We start from the raw sequence: 22412 nt of genomic DNA, 5'->3' as shown, positions 1-22412 counted from the left end.
ACTCTGCTGATTTTACCTTCAACTTACTTTCTCTTATATCTACATGATCTTGCCCTTTCGCCAAACTGCCCTCAGTTCCAAATTATCTGACGTTTATAGTTGATTTATGCTATGTATTCCTCAATGCTAAATATACATAAAAATAACTTAGAAGTTCTCATTAACGTTTCAAGGTTGTGGAAAGAGCCATTTTAATACTGAATTAGATGGTTTGAGTAGTTTCAGAATGTGATAGCGCTAGACATTTTAGACCCAATTATCCTTTTGGAAGTGCAATGACTTCATTTTTGCCTCCTACCTGAGTAACGTACTGAGCTGGAAGCACTGCGTAACCCACATTCCCTGTTCCCGGAGCTGGGGCCAACACAGTGCCTGGTGGCAGGTTAGTGAGGTTTGGCTGGATCTGTGGCAGTGGGGTGGCAGGCATGATAAGCCGCTGCTGTGGCTGGCTGGTAGTAACTATTTGTGAAGTTGGATTGATTGGTTTTGGAACCTAAAAAGGAAGAAATTGTATCAATAATTACAAAAATAAACTTTACAGCTTCTCGGTGCAGTATACATTTCTTGTCCTTCAATCTTAACTTTCAATTTTAAAAGCAAATTGTCTGTGGGAGCCACTGAGAAAAGATGTTATGTGATACTCACTTGTTTGACAGTCTGTGCTGGGACAAGTGGAACTGACATCCGCACTGGAGTGGTGTTGACAACCATAGGCTTCGCTTTTTAAAAAAAGGGAAACGGGATAATTTACTTACAGGAAATAGTTTTTAAAACATTTAAGATACTTAGTTCCCTCAAGATATCCTCATGAAAGACCTACAGAATTCCATTTGCTTCCTACTTGAAACAATGTTTAATCAGGATCACTACCTTTCAAAATTCCTTAACCCATCTGCTAGGTAGCTATATAGTCTGTCCACTTTAAGAGGGAATGTTTGTCATTTAACACATTCTACTGAAAATACTTCAGTCTGTATTTGGACGACTTACATAGTCATCACTAAATCCAGTCAGATGAAACACTGCATAAGTAAAAAAATACTGCCATTCAGGAGCTTGGGTAACAACGCTCTTCTATACTATTTCTAATTGCTGTGTTTGTATTTACACCAGAGAAAAATATTATTCTTGTGTAATTCATTATTTACAGAATATCTATTAAAAGGCAGCACAGCATGGTTAAGAATATGGTCTCTTGAATCATCAGACCCTGGGAGTTCAAATCCCAATTCTGCTGCTTTCTAACTACTTAAACTTTCTTTGCCTTTATCTTTATCTGCAATATGGGGATGGTATCTCCCTTAAAGGGTATAAGGATTAAATATTAATTCATAAACGTTTATTAGAACAGTGCTCAACAAATAGTAAGTGCTTAATAAATGTTAGTTGCCATTATTGTGATTAATGTTATTACTACAACCATTACTACTATATAAATGACACTGTGGACAGTGTTCCAGGGAAATTCAAGTACAAAACACCCGCTCAAAGAGATTATATTCAAGTCGAGCAGATTAGACAAGGACCCAATAAAATAAATACTGTTAAAAAAGAGGAAGTGCTGTGGGAGTTCAAAGGCGACAGAACATACATGCAATTGGCAGAGGATGAGCTATGGAAAGAATGCATTGAGGACACAGGTTCTGAGATAGGTCCTGTTCAGTGGATAGGTTACAGAGAGGGCACACAGGCTGGAGAAGGACATTCCACACAGAGGCAGAGGCATGAGAAGTGGAGGCTTAATGCTAGAAAGCAGCAAATATTGCACAAAATGTTAGTGACCAGAGCTAGTTTGGCTGCAACTAGGCAAGCACAGGCAAAAAGGACGACTGCAAGACCTCGAATGTGAGGGAGAAATCTGTGTTTTTAATTCCGTAGGCAATGAGAAGTATCTGAGGATTCCGAAGTACAGAAATATGATCGGAATAGCACGAAAAGAAACTGTGTTTGGCAGCAGTGTGTAAGACAGAATGGGGCTGCAAGAAACAAGTTAAGAGTGCAAAAACTGAGGGTCTAGTCTGGGGTAACAGCACTGGGAATGGAAAGGAGAGAGCAGTTGCAAGAAACATGGTAGAGGTGAAAGGAACATGAATTATCAACCTTTTGGATGGCAGAAATTGTAGGTATAAGGGAAGAAAAGTCACTGTGAAACTTTCAAGTGGCTGGGAAAATGACAGCTATTAAAACTAAAAACTCAAGGATGAGCTGATTTGAAGGGAAGATGAAACGTGACAGAAACGCTATGGTGAAACTCAGGAGATTGGCACAAGACCTATTATTATCTTTAGATCAAAAGAAATACAATGTTTAATACTGCCTACTGCCACTTTCACAGTCTAAAAAAGGGATTTAGGTAGATAGAAAGGACATCCCTTATTTATGCAAATAGTCTAGAGCCAGGTCTGAGAAAGGTTGAGATAAGGGGATCTAAACTGCTCAGAATAATAAAAGAAAAAAAAATAGACTTCCTTGGATGGAAACGCTGGGCAGGTCAATGGCTGAAGACCAAAAGTACAGAGTCCTGGAAGAACATTAGTGAGTACGCTGACCTAAACGGGAGCAGGCCCCTGCATCAAGGTGATAAACTAAGGAGAAGAGGGGAAGGCAGGAGACCTCCAGAAAGTGTATAATTAGTGGTGAGGACTGCATATTTCTGAATACACTAAAAACCACTAAACAATATGCTTAGCAAAGGTGAATTTTACAGTAGCTATGAATTATATCTCAATAAAGTTGTTAAACAAAGAGTATATGACCATGAATTATAGAAGCAGTGACATCCAATTCCTGATTTGAAATTGTTTCCTGTTGAGTCTCCTCAGTTACTTTATCTTTAGTAAAGTTATAATAACCATTGTAGACTGGCCTCAGCAATACTGTAAGGCACTGAAAGGCAAACTGAAAGGTACTAAAAGCCTGAAGTCATGCTTGGGACACAGAAGAGTGGACTCCCTGCACCACTGGCTCCTGGGCGAGGAGCTGCTGATCATCGTTTCATGAGCAGACAAAGCAGCAATTCTGAAGCAAGTGAGAAAACTAGAGAAACGTAAGAACGTCCTCCAAGTCCACGAAATAATGGGGAAGGAATGTGTGGTCTGCCCTCAAACTCTGATGATTCCTATTTGGAGAATAAAGAAAGGAACCTCATGCGTGTGTGTGCATGTGCACACACACAGAGCTGGAAAATTTGGGAAGTCAGGTTTACATTAGCTTGGCATCTACATGATGAGTTTTAACTGAAACCTGGGGAATGCAGAAAATATGGTCAGAAAAAAGGACACTATAAATTGCCTAGGGAAGGGGGGGGTATCATACTGACGTTATATAATAAATCAACAGTCTATTTCTCCTCCTTAACTTTTGAGCTGTCCAATAATACTACTACTGCAGTTTTCAGAGAAGATGGCATAGTCTTTCATTGTCTAGTCTTTAACTGGAATTCTGACAATCTTTTTAGAACAGCCCCTTCCAAACTTCAGAAACCATAGCTGCAAGTTTCGAGACTTCTTAATTTCTTAAATTGATTTCCTCCCTCACCAAGATGGCAGAAGATAATATTCTAAAGAGGTTAACCAAGCACTCTTCTGGCTCTTTCTGCAGTGCTACCTGCCATCCAGCCTGCAATGAACAGTATGGAGCCTTTGAATGCTGTTTTTGTATGGCTTTCATGAGAAAATGTACAAGATGAGCCCAATTCTTTTTGGCATAAGTAAATTGCTCATAGGAAATTAAGCCCTTAGAAAGACATTAATACATTTGATGAACTAGAGCAACTATTTAGTGTATCTCTAATAAAAACTGTAAGTTAACTCGCTATTCCTGAGAAATAATATAGTATATTATACATACCCAGATCTTTTATGGGATAGAAGAGAAAGACAAAAAGAAAAATATGGGTGAATATAAGGGAAATTGCATGGGTAGTAAGTGTCTGTGAGTGGCTGGGAAGAGGGTATACATAGAGAAGGAGCCAGAGAGACAGACGGGAGAAGAGAGGAAAAGTTGAAAGTGGACAGCAAAACAGGAAGAAGCAGGGAAGGGTGTTATGTGGGGACGTGCAGATGAAGGATTTTCAGGAGGCAGAGAGAATAGAGAGATACAGGCAGAAAGACAGACATGAAATTGGAAAAGAAGCCACCGGTAAATACCCTAGAATTACAAAATGCCCAACCCATCCCTCCACTCTTCCTGGATCTTCAGCTCCCTTTTCTACTTACACCAAAGCCTTATTCTTGATAATGAGTAAATTCATTTTAACATCACACTGGAAATTATACTCAGCATATTGTATACATACAAACAACACACACATAAAATATCACCAATTGTATCTAATGACTGCTTTATATCATTATGATATCTAAGGAAATTGAACTTGTAAGCACTTCTGTTAGTAACCTGCTAAGTTTCAGTAGAGAATACAACCTTGACTCCCCTAGTCATTTTTCCTCTCATTAAGAACAAACACTGTAATAAAAGATTTTCTTCCACAATCAGTTTAAAGAAGGATTAGAAAATTTAATTTACTTGATATGTCTGATTTTCATAGAACACACACTAAAATGCTGTTTCCCTCAGGCGTCCTCCACTTTCTCCCACTAGTAATTTAAAAAATAAGCAGTTTTTTTCTTCTAGTTTCCCTTAAGTGAACTAGCTATCAGCAATAGACGGCTTCGCCCTCTGATCCTTTAAAAAAAAAAAGGAAAGAATAAACAAGTGGTCTTGAATTCTTCTATTTACATCCATAAACAATAAATCATTCATTTGCATCAACTTTTTGACATCACTGAAATACGTGGCAGTCTTCCAAGGAAAAAACCTGATCCTTTCACACCATTCAATTTTTTAACAAGTAGATAAATATGGAGAAAGGTTATGTGTGAGTCTGTGTATGTGCATCAGGTGGTAGGAAGGGTTAAACACAAACAGAAGATGGAAGGACTATAAAAAGGAATATCTTCCAGGAAAAAAACACAACTGAGCAAAACAACAGAACATTTCAATGGCTTTTTATTAAAAATTACAGATTCAAAATAAGTACAGAATGAAAGTGATATAAATTCTTACTTATTTACACCTTGCCTACTGGTTATTTCAACTGACCCAAACCCTACCAAGCATCTTCATTGTTTAGAAAGTAAGATAAGTAATTTGTTTCCATCTAAATTTATCCCACTGGCATCAATGGTAGGTTTTAAACCAGCAATAAAATGACTACCCACAAACTGATGAATACTTATCTGGTACTATAGCACACTGTGTACCAACTTCTAGCAGAATGAAATACTATAGTTATATACAACTACAATTCTGTCACTGCTTTCTATAACAGCTGCTAATTCAAACTCTTAGCTGAATTGCCACATTTAATCAGGATTTCAGCAAGAAAAGGATCAATGTTATTCAATAATGTTCAAAGCATTAATTACTATTTTAAAAATGGTTACTAACCTTGCTGAAGAGGCTGAGTGTTTGTACTGGGATTCTGACTAACTGGCTGGGTTGAGCTACTGGCTGTTGTGGCAGTAACAAGTCGGACATAATGAAACTTGCTTCCAGGCACTTGGATCTGCTGGACATTGGAAGCAGTTGCCAGAGGAATAATTGTCTTAAATTGTGATGTGCTCACGCCTCCAACAGTGATGGTCTGCACAGCTGATTTCACTGCCTAGTAAACAATACAACATGGCTCTCATTAATCTGGTATTGAATTTTCCTACATCTTTTAACTTAAGACAATCACTCAAGTAAAAATGTCTGTTCCTGTATTGCATCAAAAGCTGTTGAAAGGAACAACCTGTTCAAAGAGAAATGAAAAGAACAGTAACGAATACAGGAGTGAAACCACAATTAATGAGTTCTATCTTCCACCTCTAGTAGTTAACTTCCTTGTTAGTCCAGGTCAGATGACTTGCTATGAAGAAATTATTATTTAAATTACAAGAACTTGTACAGTTTTATTTATATAAGGTAAAATTTATAAGAAGAGGATTATTTTTAAACTCCCAGAATTAAGCCTCAGATTCAACATAGGAAAAAAAAACACAAAACGGATTACAGATATTTGACTTTATTGTTACCCACCAAATTAACTATGACAAATTTCATTTTCCCAAGTTCTAAAGGATGAAGAAACCCAAAAGAAAAGCCCATATTATACCCTCAGTAAGTCTAGTCAATTCTGAAAGGCTTAGAATATTCCACAGATACAAATGTGCCCACTAACATATGGGTAGGACAAATTCAGTCCAGAATTACATCAATTTTGGTTGTTTAGGGAAACTAACTAATTTTGGGTGATTCAGATCTGAGTCGATATAATCATTTGTAATCTCCTTCAGTCCAACAAAAAGCAGTGCCATCTTAAAAAGCTAAATGAAACACCAGAGGCAGAACAAAACAAAAGTCTTTTAAGTTTCTCCAATCGATGTTTAATCAATGTACAACAGACTGTCATACAAAGCAAAGGTCCAGACAAGATTCTCTAACTAGTTCTATAGCATTATTTTATAAAGAATTATATCCCCACCTAGTCTTCAAAAAGCCCTCATGCTAAAAGGTAATTGACATGATGGAGAAGGTCTATATTATGTGAATAATAATTTATGAAAGAATAATTCTGGAGAATTTTAACACTTTCATAAAAGACCAGGGAGAAAAAAAAAGAATGCCATTTAGTTTGGAAACTCTATAGGTAATACTATCATTAGACAGAGGCACCACAAAGCAGACTTAACATAAAGATAAGAGATAACAGCTACAACACTCTGGAAGTTAAATGAAAATATAGAAGTTTAAGAAAAGGAATAAAATGTGTATGAGTACATATGGAAGATACTGAAAAATCAATCAACCTATGAGACAAATATGTACAATATTACAAAAAAAAGTCCTTGCTGTATCATCTCAAAACGGAAAAAAAAAACACTATCTTAAGAAACAAGGTACCTCAAACATAACAGTTAAATGTATTGAGTATTTAATATGTATCCAGGACAATGGTTTAAAAACCTCTAAGTGAGATTATCTGGTTTAAATCTAGCAATCACATTATGAGCTAGGTACAGCATGGCACAAGTATAGAGGCTAGTTCAGTTTGCACAGTACTGTATTTCTTTTTCCATCTCTTTACTTTCAACTTTTCCACATCCTAAACTTCAAGCTACAACTCTTACAAGCTGTATATAATTGGGTCTTAAAAATATATCACATTTGACTATATTTTTAATCAGCATGTGTCTGTTTACATCAGCATAGTTAATTAAATATTTGGATTTAAATCTGCCATGGTACTTTTTCCTATTTGAATCTTCTTTTTCTCTCCCTTCTTGACTTCTTTTGGGTTAAATATTTTATTTCATTTCCCCCTTGTATTAGCTTATTTATACATTATATTACTATTGTTTTAGTGGTTACCATAGAGATTACAATGTAGGAATTAAGTTGGTACTTTATACATCACCCAATCAATGCAAGAACCATAAAACACCAGTATCATTTACTCTTGCCCCATGTTTGTACTATTGTTAACTATTTTAATTCTACATATACTTAAACTCCACAAGACATTCATTTATATATACCCCACAGATTTACCCTTTCTGTCCTTCCTATATCTCTGTTCTGACATTTGGGATCATTTTTCTCTGCCTAAAGAACTCACTTTAGGATTTCTTAAGTGCAGGGTCTGCTGATAAGTTTTTTCCCTCTTAAAAAATGTCTAATCCTTTTTTTATCTGTATGGAATTTGCTGGTAAATTCATCTACTAAATTCTTAACCTCAGTTTTAAGTCTTCAGTTTGAAAATATTCACCTGATTCCTTTTTAGTTTCTAATTCTCTGCTGAAATTCTTCATCTTGTTAAATAAAATTTTGAATATATTAATCTTAGCTATTTTAAAAATCTGTTGATAACTCCATTACCTGTATCTCTTGGTTTTGAATAATTTGGTCTGGTTGCCTGGTATGCCTATTTTTTGACTAAATGCCAGCCACTGCTTATAAAAATTAAGGCGATAGTTTGAGGCTCTGAACGACGTTACATTCCTCTAGAGAGAATTCCCTTTGGCTTCTGGCAGGCAGGTAAGAGTAGGGGCAGATTACCCTACACCGATCATAAACTGAGCTGATTTGAAGCTGAAGTTCAGTCTTCAGGAGGCCTTGTCTGTTTCTGGCCCAACCTTGCCCTGTACTACACTTCCATGGTCCCAACTAAGGCTTGGGTGTTTGTAAGTTCCTCCTCTCCTTGTTGGGGCCTGAACCCAAATTTTTGTCCATGACAGCTGTAAGACTGACAGATCATCTCAGCTCCTCAACCTTTCTGTGGCCACTTTTTGACTTAGAAAGCAGCCAATGCCCTAAGGGGAAGTGTCACGGTGAACATCAAGTGGACTTTCCCAGGCTTCCCTTTACTTCAGGATGGTCGCCTTGGGTGTCCTGGCTCCCTGGTAGGTCTGCAATACCTTCAAACAGATTTCTAAAACATATTTTATGCTGTTTCTTAGCTGTTCTTGGTGGGATGGGTCTGCAACAAGCTAGTTCTGTAGAGACGAAAATAGAAAATCCAGAGTTCCTGGGTTTTAATCTAGGCTACAACATTTCCTAGTTGTGTGATCTTGTGCAACTAACTAAACTTTTCTATGCCTAAGGTTCCTCATCTGAAAATGTGAAAACGATGCCTTTCCCAGAGGATTGTTGTGATGATTAAATGAGTTAAATTATATAAAGTGCAAATAACTCACCACATATTACAATGCTCATGAATGTGAACTGCTATTTGTATCAGCATCATTATGCCCATTACAGAAGGAGAAACTAAAGCTCAGAGCTAAAGTAACTTCCCCAAAGTCACACAGCTACAAAGTAGCAGAGCCAGGATTGGAACCAGATCCAACTCCAAAGCCCATTTTCTTAAGTAAGACATTATAATGCCTCTTGCTATATATACACTTAATGAATAGATATTAAATGACTGAATAAAAGAACATCCAGTCCTCAAGAAAATACTATTAAGAACTAAAGTTGCATATCTGCCTCTAAGAAACATGAAAGTATTTTTTAATCAGTATAGTGAATAGAAGTAGAAATAACTTTTTTAAAACTTTATTTTAAAATAATTTTAGACTCAGAAATTGCAAAACTAATAAAGAGTTCCCATGCATGCTTCTCACAATGAGGTGTGATCACAAAATACAGTCAATGTTTAAAGAAAATAAAAAATTGTTACAGTAGAAGACACACTGCCATTAATTCCCCCTCAAAATACTCCTCCTCGCTTCCAACACACTTACTTATCCCATCATTCTTGCCACTTTCTGAAGCAGTTCTGGAAGTCCTCTTTTGTGAGTGTCTTTAGTTGTGCTGTCACGGCTGTCTCGATGTCCTGAATCATTTTGACTTTGAAGAGCCAGAAGTCACATGGAGTCAGATCTGGTGAATAAGGTGGATGAGGCCACACTGTAATGTTTTGATTTGACAGAAACTGCCATATACCAGAAGCGATGTGTGACACGGAGCATTATCATGATGGAGGATGATTTACGGCACACTTTAAAACACACCTTCTCTCAATTGTAGCTCACTCCCGACTGACTGCACCGAACAAGCTGACACATGTCACACACTGTTACCAAGATTCCACATGCCGCTTCCCATATTGAAGATTCCTGCCTTTCCGTTGGATGACACTTGGCAGCAGTATTCACTGCATTTTGTGGTCACAATGGAAAGCCTCCGTGCCCCACATCGTTTCTGGTATATGGCAATTTATGTCAAATAAAAACATCATGCTGTGTCCTCATCCACCTTATTCACTGGATCTGGCACCATGTGACTTCTGGTTCTTCCCCAAAGTCAAAATGACCATGAAAGGTAACGTTTTGAATCAATTCAGGACATCAAGGCAGCCATGACAGCGCAACTAAAGACACTCATTAAGAGGACTTCCATCATTAAGAGGACTTCCAGAACTGCTTCAGAAAGTGGCAAGAACGATGGGATAAGTGTGTTTGAAATGAGGGGGAGTATTTTGCAGGGGATTAATAGCAATGTGTCTTTTACTGTAATTTTTTTTATTTAAATATTTACCGTATTGCTTGATCACACCTCGTATCTTTCTCTTTTCTCTTTAATTTCGTATCACCTAATCTATATCACACAACTTAGCACTTATTTCATTATTCATTATTGTCTTACTTGCATTCAATTTTGTCTGTCCAACCATTGTAAACTCTTCTGTAGTTCCCACAGTCTCAGCACAGGGCAGACACAGACCTCAGTAAATATTGATAGCCACTGATAGGATGAAGGAAACCTTCATTATTTTTCAGGCTCCCAGTTTCCTGCCTAACTAATGTAAATTACCTGTGTTAATATAGCACTATTATGCTATATATGGACAATTATGCTATAGAATGCTTGCTGCTAATAACTAAAATGCATATTCTCTTCTGTTTCCTCGGCATATAGCCAGATTATATTTCCTAGCTTCCCTTGCAGTAAGGTAAGGCTATGCGACTGAGTTCTACCTAGTGAAATGAATGGATGCAATATGCACACTTCCAGGTCTGGCCCATGAAAACCTCCCACATGCGCTTTTCCACATCTTTTCCCTTCCAGCTGGCTGAAATGGGGATAACCTTCAGGGAGACTGATACCTTCATTCAGTTTATTGTAATATCTAGCCTATTATAAATATTAGCATTTTAAAATAAAACTGTCACATCACTTTATAAAATGTATCCAATGGAATCAAATCAACAGTGATTTGATATTTTTAAGTACGCAAATAAACCATTCTTTAGTATTCAGAAATTTGTATTATTCCTTTCCTTTGTAAACTTGTACTTGAATTCCCAATCCTCTAAAAAATTTATTTTAGTGTAACATTTTTATGCCTTAAAATTTTAATTATAATTCTCTGAAACTAAAAGATGTATATAAACTGAAATTTTAAAAGTATTATTCCCTAGTACCCTTATGTAAAGCTTTAAGTGTTAAATAATTTCAGTAGTTCAGTAGTTAATAATACAATTATTGGATACACTTAATCAAAGCAACATAAACATATTACAAACTGCAATTATTACAATATATAAAGATTTATTGGAATGCAACTCACAGCAAGATTGATGGACTCATTTTTAAGATTACTTCCTGTATCCACAGATGAATATTACATATTTTCAGAATGAGAGTTCAATACCAATTCTCTTCCTGTTTTTTAATATATATTTATAAAATGATGAAAAACATTTTCACAAATAAGTATATATTAACAGAAGGCTATTAATTGTAATAATATACATTAATATTTTAACTCCTTCTCAATTTTATACCAAAAATCACATGGTAGTCTAACATCAAAAATTAGTTTTAATAATCTGAAAACTCATTTAGGTCCTCTTTTGATTTAGTAGAAAGAAAAAAATGGAATCTAGTTGAACTAGAAGCAAAATAATTTTTAGTAATCTGCAGTCACTTATTTCTGAACTTCTAGGAAATATGTCGAAAAAGCTTTTCACCAAAACCTATGAAATGACAGGTGCCTTGTTTACCCTGATAAATTCAGAAATAGGAAAAAAAAATTGTTAATAATGTTCATTATCTTAACAGAGGTTTGGGTTGCACAGATGTATGCATTTTATCTGAACTCATCCGATGGTACCTTTAAGAGCCACGTTATTTCAGTACATGTAAATTTTACCTCAAAAGGAAAAAAATGCCCTTTAAACGAAGTGACTTCTAGTTAATAGTATGCTAGAAGACATATTTGGGGAGAAGCAGACTGGACATGTGCCACTTACTTTGAAATGCATTTTAAAAATAGGATGATTAATGGATAGAGGGATGGATAAATGATAAAGCAACTATAGTAAAATGCTGAATATAGAATTTAATTATAGACGCTTCATAGAATTCTATCCAAGCTAGAAGACCCAGAAGTAGGAAGAGTGTAAGAAGTTATACTGGTCATAGAAATCAGAAAAGCAAAAAGCTTTTCTTACACCATAGCTTATGCTCTACATAGCTTATGCTCTACAATTCCTCACACGGGAATTAAGTACATTCTACATTCTAAATGGCTATGTGATGATTCAATTACGTACAACAGAGTGGGCCAACAAGAAAGATTTGTTTGCCAGATAAAGGCCAATAAAAGAGCACTTCCCTGGGTAGAAGAACAAAACTGACAAGAAGTGTATGTAAAGTGAATACAAAGATGTCCAGGATAATTTGCATAGACTGTTAAACTAAAGAGTACGATATTTTGAAGACGTATTCACATAAAGACATGAAGGGGTAAAAAAGTACCCATCAATATTACGTAAAGTTTGACCAGGCCTTACATTTTTGGAATATTTACTAACTCTAAGACCAAATTAGTGGGAAAGAAAGGGTTTCAAAGTTTCTAACCTTCATTTTTTTTTATTCAATTTTCCAAAACCAAAGCTCTGTGAACCTTTACCTTTCTTGAAGTCCAGTTATCCAAAAGTTCAACTATCACGAAGTTTTTGTGAGCAGATTTGCTGCAAATCAACAGCGCAGCTTTACTCTTTGTGCTAAGTCACCTACTTTTATTTGTTTAACTTTTTATTTAAGTGTGTTTTTTTTCAGGACTCATCAGCTCCAAGTCAAGTAGTTGTTTCAATCTAGTTATGGAGGGCACAGCTCACAGTGGCCAATGTAGGAATCGAACTGGCAACCTTGTTGTTAAGAGCACCAAATGCCCCTAAGTGACCTACTTTTAATACCATTATTTCCCCCCAAAAAAGATCTGACCAGAAAATAAGCCCAGCATGATTTTGCAGGATGCTCGTAATATAAGCCGTACCCCAAAAATAAGCCCCAGTTAAGATCGTCAGCCAGACAGACACATTTAGTACATCCGTTTGTAACACATGATGGACATACTGAATTATAAAATAATTGTATTAATATATAATTATACATATTATTGACATTAATACTTAAAATAAATGATAATATAAATTATAATTATTTGTAAATACCCAAGCGGGAGCCTTTGGACGAGAGGTAAACAGATGAACTTGAGACTTATTGCCTAATGACCAATCGGAGTAGACGCAACGCACGAATAACGTGCACACTTGATAATGAACAGACATGGCTGTGTCTAATATGCATCTTCATAATTCAATACATCATGTGTAGTAAAAGATGTACTTAATGCACTCATGTGAAATAAAGAAACATCTGAATTTTGGTGCCTGCAATTTTTTGTCGCTTTTGTGTGGACCATCACTCTTAACTGTCATCATTTTTGTTGCCACTCCTGTCTCATAAGTCTTCAATTAACACTTGATTTAATGGTAGATTTAAAGGGAATAATATTTTGACCCCCAGACAAGATGAATGCAAAAAAGAAAGAGCTTTTCCGTTGCGTACAAAAAAGGAATCATGGAGGTCTTCTGGGGTAAGAATCTAACGGCTTTCTGCAAAGAGGAGAAATTGGATCTCCGAATGGTCCGAAAATGGCGAGCAGAGTACGATAACCTCAATCGACAGGTGGACGAGGGAAATGCTAAGAAGTGCACATGTGGATCAGGTCAGCCATCATTATTTCCTGAGCTAGAAAACATCATGTGTGAATGGATTGCTGACAGGAGAGCAAAGGCTTTGGTTGTGCGCAGGGCTGCTATTCAAGCATGTGCAATGGCACCACAGTTAGAAATATCCCCACAAGAATTCAAAGCATCACAACACTGACTGGATGGCTTCCTTCAGCAATATGAACTATCTCTAAGATCGACAACACTGTTCAAGCTGGAAGATACTGAAGTTATTAAACGTGCACTTGCATTCAAGTCCTTAGTTGACGGCATCGACTTTTCTAAATACCAACTCTCCAACATGATTGCTATGGATGAAACTGCAGTGTTTATGGGCCAAGGATCTCAAACGACAATTGATCAGAGGGGTGCCTCGTCAATCTACATTCCCTCCAGTGGTTACAAAAGTGCACGTGTTACCTGTATTTTGGCAATTTGTCTGGATGGAAAGAAAGCCCCACCTTTAATCATCACTAAGGGCAAGAAAGATAAAGTTGAATGTGCTTCAGGCATTTATGTTCTTGAAACCGAAAATGCCTGGTGCACACAAGCAGTTATAAGGAAGTGGGTCAATTTAATGCTGCCACTTGTTTTGCGAGGTGGCCAAAGAGGTCTGCTAGTCTGGGATTCAGCCAGAACTCACCGCGCTAAAGATATGAAGAACTTCCTTGCAGAGAGAAGAGTAGATCAAATAATGATCCCACAGGAATGACTGCCTATCTCCAGATTCTTGATATTGCAATAAACAAGCCATTCAAGGACCATTTGTGCATGGAAATCAATGACTACATTGAAAATAGAATGGAGAGAAATCAGTGTGGAAACTTTGTGAACCCTAGCCTGCAAGAGGTCGTGACTTGGGTGAAGAATTCATGGGATAAAATCACTGACAGCTGTACTGCCAATGCAGTACGAGTAGGCTATACGGATAAAAAGTGCTCATTTTTTTTTTTTTAATGAGAGCTCTACTGCTGAACATGAGAGATTGGAGTCAATCGTTCTAAGGAAATAGAGTCACAAGAAATTCAAGCTGGAATTCAGGGTTTGGAGAGTTATAACGATGTTCCAGAAGAAGATGGCATGACTATATTTGAATAAATGCAGATTTTTTTGTACATGAATAATAAATGTAGTTTGTTGTACATGAAAAAATAAGACATCCCCTGAAAATAAGCCCTAATGCATCTTTGGAGCAAAAAACTAATATAAGACCAGTCTTATTTTGGGGAAATACGGTAGAATATAGTTTCCCCCTACATGTATAAGCTTAAAAATGAAAAAATTTTCAAAAATTCACAACGAATTTTTAAAATATAGAGTTATACAGTTATAGGTTCTAGAGTACTAACCACTATACAATCATGGAGAGCTACTGGGATAAAGAAGATGTGGTATATATACACAATGGAATACTACTTTGCCATAAGAAAAGATGAAATAGTGTCATTTGTGACAAAATGGATGGATCTTGAGATTTTTATGCTAAGTGAAATAAGTCACACAGAAAAAGTCGAGAACCATATGATTTCATTGCTATATGGGATATAAAACTGAAAACAAAAAAGGAACAAGAAAAACAAATAAGATACAAAAACTCATAGACACAGACAATAGTTTCGTAGTTACCAGAGGGTAAGGGGGTTAGGGGATGGTAGATGAGGGTAAAGGGGATCAAATATATGGTGAAGGAAGGAGTACTGACTCTGGGTGGTGAACACACAATGTGATATATATATGATGTATTACAGAACTGTACATTTGAAACCTATATAATTTTACTAACAATTGTCACCCCAATAAATTAAAAAATTCAGATGGCCATTCAAGTAATAAAATGAGAAGCAAACTCAGAGATGACCTAGATGATGTAACCATCAGATAAAGACTTTAAAATAATTATGATTAATATATTAACATACCTAGTGAGAAGGAAAGACAACATGCAACGAACAGAGAGGAACTGTAGCAGAGAAATAAAACTATTAAGAGTCAAATGGAAATGCTAGAAATAAAATAAATACAATTATCACAGATGAAGTCCTTCAATGGGTCCAACAGTGAACTCCACACAACTAAGGAAAGAATCAATGAATTTGAAAATGTGTCAACAGAAATTATCCAAACTGAAACACACACACACACACACACACACACACGCATATTGGGAAACTGGAGTTCTAGAATGAGAAGAGAGAAAGAATGAAGCAGAAGAAGTATTTGAAAAGATAATGGCCAAAAGTTTTCCAAAAATTGAAGACAATATAGATCCAAAAACCTTTAAAATCAAGATAAATATATATTTAAAAAAGAAAATAACAACACACCACACATCTGGACACATTAAAAAATCTTGAAGGCAGCTAGAAAAAGAGATACATTATATACAGAGGGGAAAAAGGCAAACATTACATCTTTACTTCTCATCAGATACTACACAATCTAGAAGTCAGTGGAGTGACATTTTTTAAGTACTGGGGAAAACTTTGATCACAGAATTTTTTACCAAATGAAAATAATCTTTCAAAAATAATGGCAAAGTAAGACTTCTTCAGGCAAATGAAAGCTGAGAGAATCTCTTATCAGCCGATTTTCCTTAAAAGAAATATTAAATAAAGTTCTTTAGGGAGGAGTTTGATACCAGAGAGATTGTAAGCCACACAAAGAAAGGATGTAGGATAGTTAAAATGAAAATAAATAAAGGACTTGTTTATAATTGCTTTAAAGGGTAATTTTTTGTTATGAAGTTTATAACATGTAAAAGTAAAATGTTTAACACAAAGGACAGGAAGGGAGGAACTGGAAGAACTCCACTACAAAGTTCTTATCATACATGCAGTGACATAAATTTGAGGGTAGATTGTGGTAAGTCAAAAATGTGTATTTGCCTCTAGAACAACCAGTAAAAAAAAAAAAATTCAACTATAATAAGCCAATAGTGGAGGTAAAATGGAATCATAAAAACTATTCAGTTTGCCCAAAAGAAGGCAGAAAAAGAGTTGAAGAAAGAAAAAGAACAGGTGTGACAGTAAGATGCAAGATTTAAATCCAATTATACCAATAATTATATTCAGTGTAAATTGTCTACAAATATTGATTCTTTTTACACTGACCATATATCAGACCATCTTGCTAAATTTACACAATTGCAGATTCTTAACTTTTACTTGCATATAATAATGGAACATGTAAATTGTGGCATTGTTTTACTCTCTTTTGAAGTCCTATACCATTCATTTCTTTTTCTTGTGTTATTACATTAACTCAGACCTACAGCAGAACTGAACAAGTGCTGAAAGTGGGTATTCTTCAACACTGCACCATTACATGAAGTTTAATGTATTTTTCCCATTTGCAAATTATGAACTATCCTTCTATTTTTATTGTTTCAAGTATTTTTAACCAAAATGGAAGCTGGCTACTATCAGGATTTTTCTGCATGTACTGAGATGCATTATATATATTCATATAATTCTCTTTTTTCCTATTAATGTCATGAATTCAACGGATAGATTTTTTAATGTTAAACCATATTGTATTTCTGAAAAACAAACAAACAAAAAAACCCAAGTATGCCATGAACAAAACAACACTAAAAGGTAAGAATAAGATTAGCACAGGGGCGGCCAGATGGCTCAGTTGGTTAGAGCGTGAGCTCTTAACAGCAAGGTTGCCGGTTCAATTCCCACATGGGATGGTGGGCTGCGCCCCCTGCAACTAAGATTGAAAATGGTGACTGGATTTGAAGCTGAGCTGCACCCTCCACAACTAGACTAAAGGACAATGACTTGACTTGGAGCTGATGGGCCCCGGAAAAACACTCTGTTCCCCAATATTCCCCCCCAAAAATTAAAAAATAAAATTAGGACAAAAACACAATAGATGTCAAAAAGTAGAGGATAACAGCACTGCTAAAATTTAAAGCAAGGAAGTAAACCATGCAGAATCACATATTCATTAGTTTAATGCTTATTTGCATGTCTAATAAATATTTTTAAAAACTGAGGATTACTTTAGAAAATAAATATAATGAAATAAATCTGTCCTACAACTATAATATTAAGTAAACTGAGAAAACATTAGACATGTACGACTTCCCACAACAAGCCTGATTATCATTAGTTTCAAAGATGGAAAAGAGAATGAGAATGATCTACAAATTGCAGTGAGAAGCAGCAAAAAAGACACTTATCCCCCAACCTTCCCTTTAAGACTCAGTGGCATAAAGGCTGAAGAAGAGAAACAGTCATCACTTAATAGGTCTGTAGGGGAAGCCGTATCAAGGAGAGCCAGGTATCCATTAGACAAAGAAGACAAAAGAAACATTCAGTGAAGAGGTTCAGGATTTAAGGGATTACTTTGATTATGAACTCCAAAGAGTAGGAGGATTTCAAGAGTTGAGGATGGGTGGGAAAAGGGAACAGAAGATACTGACAGCCTTAAGGAGAAAAAATGTGGGAGATGAAAGGTGATCGAGGATTCCAAGCCTTTGATGGTGCTCAGTCTACACGAAGTTAAATAAAGAGAAGTTCTGTCAGATTCAAGACAGATTTGATGGTCAAACTCTGAGTATCAGTGGGTGTTGGGGGTTTCTTTTGACCACTTTTTTTTTCCACATTCAATATTATTTTATATTAATTTCAGGTGTACCTCATAGTGGTTAGACATTTGTATAATTTAAGAAGTGATCCCCCTGACTAGTCTAGTACCACCTGGCACCATACATAGTTATGACCATATTATTGACTATATTTCCCATGCTCTACACCCTCATGACTATTTTGTAACTACCAACTTGTGTTTCTTAATCCCTTCACCTTTTTCATCCTGCCCCCAATCCCCTTCAAATTTTTAACTATGATAAATCTAGTACCCATCTGACACCATATATACTCATAGATATTACAGTATTATTGACTATATTCCTTACGCTGATTTCTCTGTTGAGAAATCAGCTGATTGTCTTATGGGAGCTCCCTTGTCGGTAACTAACTGCTTTTCTCTTGCTGCTTCTAAGATTCTTTCTCTGTCTTTAACTTTTGTCATTTTAATTATGATGTGTCTTAGTGTGGGCCTCTTTGGGACTTCTTGTTCATCTTGTTTGGGACTCTCTGTGTTTCCTGGGCTTGAATATTCATTTCCTTTGCCATGTTAGGGAAGTTTTCTGTCATTATTTCTTCAAGTAGGTTTTCAATTCCTTGCTCTCTTTCTTCTCCTTCTGGTAGGCCCCTTAAACTACCCTCATTTTTTTGGATTCTTTTTTCTTTTTGCTGTTCTCTTTGGGTGTTTTCTGCTAATTTATCTTCTAAGTCACTGATTTGATCCTCTGCTTCACTAATCTACTGTTGATTCTCTCTAATGTATCCTTTATTTCAGTTCTTATATTCTTCGTTTCCGACTGGGTCTATGTTGTCTCCATTTTTATGTTTCCTAGCTCTTTGCTGAATTTCTCCCTGAGATTATTAAGCATCCTTATAACCAGTGTTTTGAAGTCTGCATCTGGTAGATTGTCTCCATTTTGTTTAGTTGTCTTTCTGAAGCTCTGTTCTATTCTTTTATTTGGGCATGTTTCTTTGTCTCCACATTTTGGCTGCCTCCCTGTGTTGTTTCTACATATTAGGTAGAGCTGCTATGTCTCCCGGTCTTAGTAGAGTGGCTTTAAATAGTAGGTGTCCTGTGGGGCCCTGGTCTCCAGAACTGGGTCCTCCGGGTTTGTCCCTTGTGTGGGTTGTGTGTGAACTCCTGCTGTAGCTGAGCCTTGGTTGCTGTTTGCACATCAATGGGAGGAACTGACCCTCAGGCTGACTGGTACTGAGGACTGGCTGTGTCTACAGTGGAAGAGTTGTTCTGTAAAGGTTGATGGTACAGAGCAGGATTCGCTTTAGTGTCTACCCAGTCTTCCCATTGGGTGTGTTGTCCTTGGAGGTGGCCAGGTGATGCTCTGGCTTGGTTTGAAGCTGGCCACTGTGTGTGCTAGCCCCAGCACCTCCTGGGAGGAGACCCACTGCAGGCCAAGTTCAACTGCAGCCTATATCCTGCCCTGGGCCACCTGGCATGAGCCACAGAGAAATCCACAGATGGTCACCACCCTCACTGTGCTTAGAGGTGCCCTGAGAGGCCAAGCTGAGAACTAAGACCAGCTGTCGGTAGTGCCAGGCTTAAGGTTGCTCAGCCAGAACTACAGGACATGCTGAAGCCAGATGCTGCTTTTGCGGGTTTTGTGAACCTTTAAGAGTTTAGGAATGTCTGCAGAATGAGCCAAGGCAGGCCGTTTATACAGAAAAACAGTTTGGGTGGACCCACAAGTTAGGTGGGGCACAGTCTCAGGGAATCATCAGGGCAGGGTGAATGAACAATGTAAGCCAGGTTGATGGAGACTCAGATATGGCATCTGCCTGCGTCTGGCACACTGGAAGGGTTGAGGGCTCAACAAATAAACAATGGATTCCACCAGCTCCTCCATCTGGCAGAAATCTGCCCCTCCCGCCCTCATTCTGAAGCCAGACACTCAGTTCCTTTCAGTATGTCCTGACATCTTTCGAGGTGCTCCCCCAGCAATGGAGCTCAGATGGAGTGGGTCCATCAGCAAGTAAATCTGTGCCTGGTCGTTTTAAGGGGAACACTTCGGACTCCAGCTGCCCTCATCTCACTCAGCCACAATCTCTGCTGGTTTTCACCAGAAGTTACAGGGACTTCTCTCCCAGGCAATGAAACCCTGGCTTGGGTAGCCTGCTGCGGGGTGGGTTCCCTCACTTCTCTGGATGCAACTTAGCAGCTGAGATATCCCTCCCAATTTTTAATGGTCACATGTGAGTGTGAGACCAGGCTGTTCCGTGTCGCTGCCCCTTCTACCAGTCTTGAAGTGGCTTCTTCGATATGTTCTTAGTTGTAGGGCTTCAGTTCAGCTACACTTCAGGCAATTCTCAATGGTGGTTGCTATGTAGTTTAGTTGTTAATTTTGATGTGGTTGTGAGACAATGCAAACACAGAGTTTATCTACTCTGTCATCTTGACCGGAAACACACTCCTTTTGACCACTTTCGATCAATGGGAGCAAGGCAATCTCTAGCAAATCCTTACTTTTTAGTCTTTTTCTTAATTGCCTTTTCTATGACATTTGAAATTGTAGCCCAGTATCTTTTTTGAAATCATCTCTCCTTCCTACTTTTTTCAGTTTCTCCTATTACTTCTCTTATCATTCCTTCTTTTCCATTGGCTCTTTTTCTTCTACTAACTCTTAATAGTCTGTGGTTCAGTACTGCTTTTCTTTTCACTCTACACACAACCTCATGCTCCCTGGTTGATTTCATCTATATGTATAGCTTTAGCCACTGCCTATATGCAGCTTCCTAACGGACATCTTTCTCTAGATAATCAGTGGTACTTCAATGACAAACATCTCCAGGAACTAAGCTATATGCCTCTGCCCAAACCAGCTATTCCTACTATATTCACTTTCTAGTGTAAGAGGATAATGGGATGTTTTCTTCTATCTTGAAATTTGGCTGAAGTGAGAGGCCCCTAAAGATGAGAACTACAAAAGATACACTCCCCACACTCTAAAAAGGATAAGACATCCCTGCCAGACTTACTAAAAGATTAGCATCCCTATCATCCACCTCCTGCCTATTGAAAATGAAACAAAGCAGATTAGAAACAGAAATGAATTCATAAACAGAGAATGTTAGGGCTTTACACTGAAGTGAGAACAAAGGAAGGAGTTCTCCAAGAAAACCTCTGGGATAGAGTTGGCAATAACTTTAAGAGAAAACTGACATTTAAATCTTTGGCTAGCAATGCACTGAAATAAAGAACCTCTTAAGCCCATTTTGGTCTAGCCACCAGAATTGAATGCAGTGAAAGTTCTTGGAAGAACATGACACACATTCCCAGGAGTTTGGGGCATATATGAACACAGAAACTGATTCCAGCCTGGAGAATTCTGAAAACAAGAGGCTGGATGGAGCTGTCAAAATGGCAGAGCAAGGACACAGAGGACAGCAGTTACACAAGCTACACTTCTACCACTGGGTTCTATAGGTTTCCCATTAGCCAGATTGATGTTTCAAAAGGGCTAAAGGATCTTGATGGGCCAAAGACCCATGAAGGGCACTCCGCAGTAACTACAGGACCCAAGAGTAGAGGAAGTTGCCAAAGATAGCTGGTGTGTGCACCATACCCAGACAGGGAACTGGGCAACGTGGACATACCCATGTGGGCCTCCCCAAACCTTCCTAAATGCACAACACATTGGGCTTGCCACAGAGGGTACCGACAGCTGGATTACAATCATCTTAGTCATATAAAATTTTGTCCTTTCTCTTCTAATCTTCCTTCCAATAAGAAGCCAAAAATAGAAAGGGGGAGGAGGTAGAAAAGTAAAGAAAGAAATCACACTCCTCTTCTCCATTACATGACCCCTGATCCAACTCAGGTCTGAGTTGAGAGGAAAAGCTTTCAACTGGATATAAACTGTTACCTTAACTTTTCAGAACTGTAAATTTAATTACTAAAATAAAGCTTATAGTTAAAAATGACCTCTGGTCAAGAGGCAGGGACGGAAGATCCAATATGGCGTGGCTAAAGTCAAGGATCAAAGAAAAATAAAGCTAGTTTCTATCTGTATGCTATAAGGCACAGCCCATATACCAGTCATATTAGTCCATAGTGCCACCATGTACTGTTATTCAAATCAGGGATCCAGGAGTCATCATAGATTCTCCCCCTCCCTAAGACCATAATGTCCAGTCATTATGTCTTAAACCTCTTTCTACATATCTCTTCCTCCCTAGCCCCTTAGCTACCTTGTTTCCCTGAAAAGAATACTGGGTCTTATATTAAGGT

The 22412-nt window shown here is 37.4% G+C and overlaps 1 protein-coding gene across 6 annotated transcripts in view; it reads right to left on the bottom strand.

Moving 5' to 3' along the window:
* The window catches only part of LIN54 (lin-54 DREAM MuvB core complex component), a 63178-nt gene that overhangs the window by 11400 nt on the left and 29366 nt on the right, over positions 1–22412 (bottom strand). For all 6 annotated transcript variants that reach the window (XM_074324238.1, XM_074324251.1, XM_019731329.2 and 3 more), the window contains exons 5-7: positions 5452–5668; positions 646–719; positions 299–493 (exon numbers count right to left, since the gene is read on the bottom strand). In XM_074324238.1, coding sequence (XP_074180339.1) covers positions 299–493; positions 646–719; positions 5452–5668 — 486 coding nt within the window. The remainder of the gene's footprint in view (positions 1–298; positions 494–645; positions 720–5451; positions 5669–22412) is intronic.

The sequence above is a fragment of the Rhinolophus sinicus genome, linkage group LG02 (assembly GCF_036562045.2).
Source record: "Rhinolophus sinicus isolate RSC01 linkage group LG02, ASM3656204v1, whole genome shotgun sequence".
Lineage (NCBI taxonomy): Eukaryota > Metazoa > Chordata > Mammalia > Chiroptera > Rhinolophidae > Rhinolophus > Rhinolophus sinicus.
The sequence above is the reverse complement of the archived record's forward strand: the minus strand, read 5'-3'. Positions and strand labels throughout refer to the sequence as shown.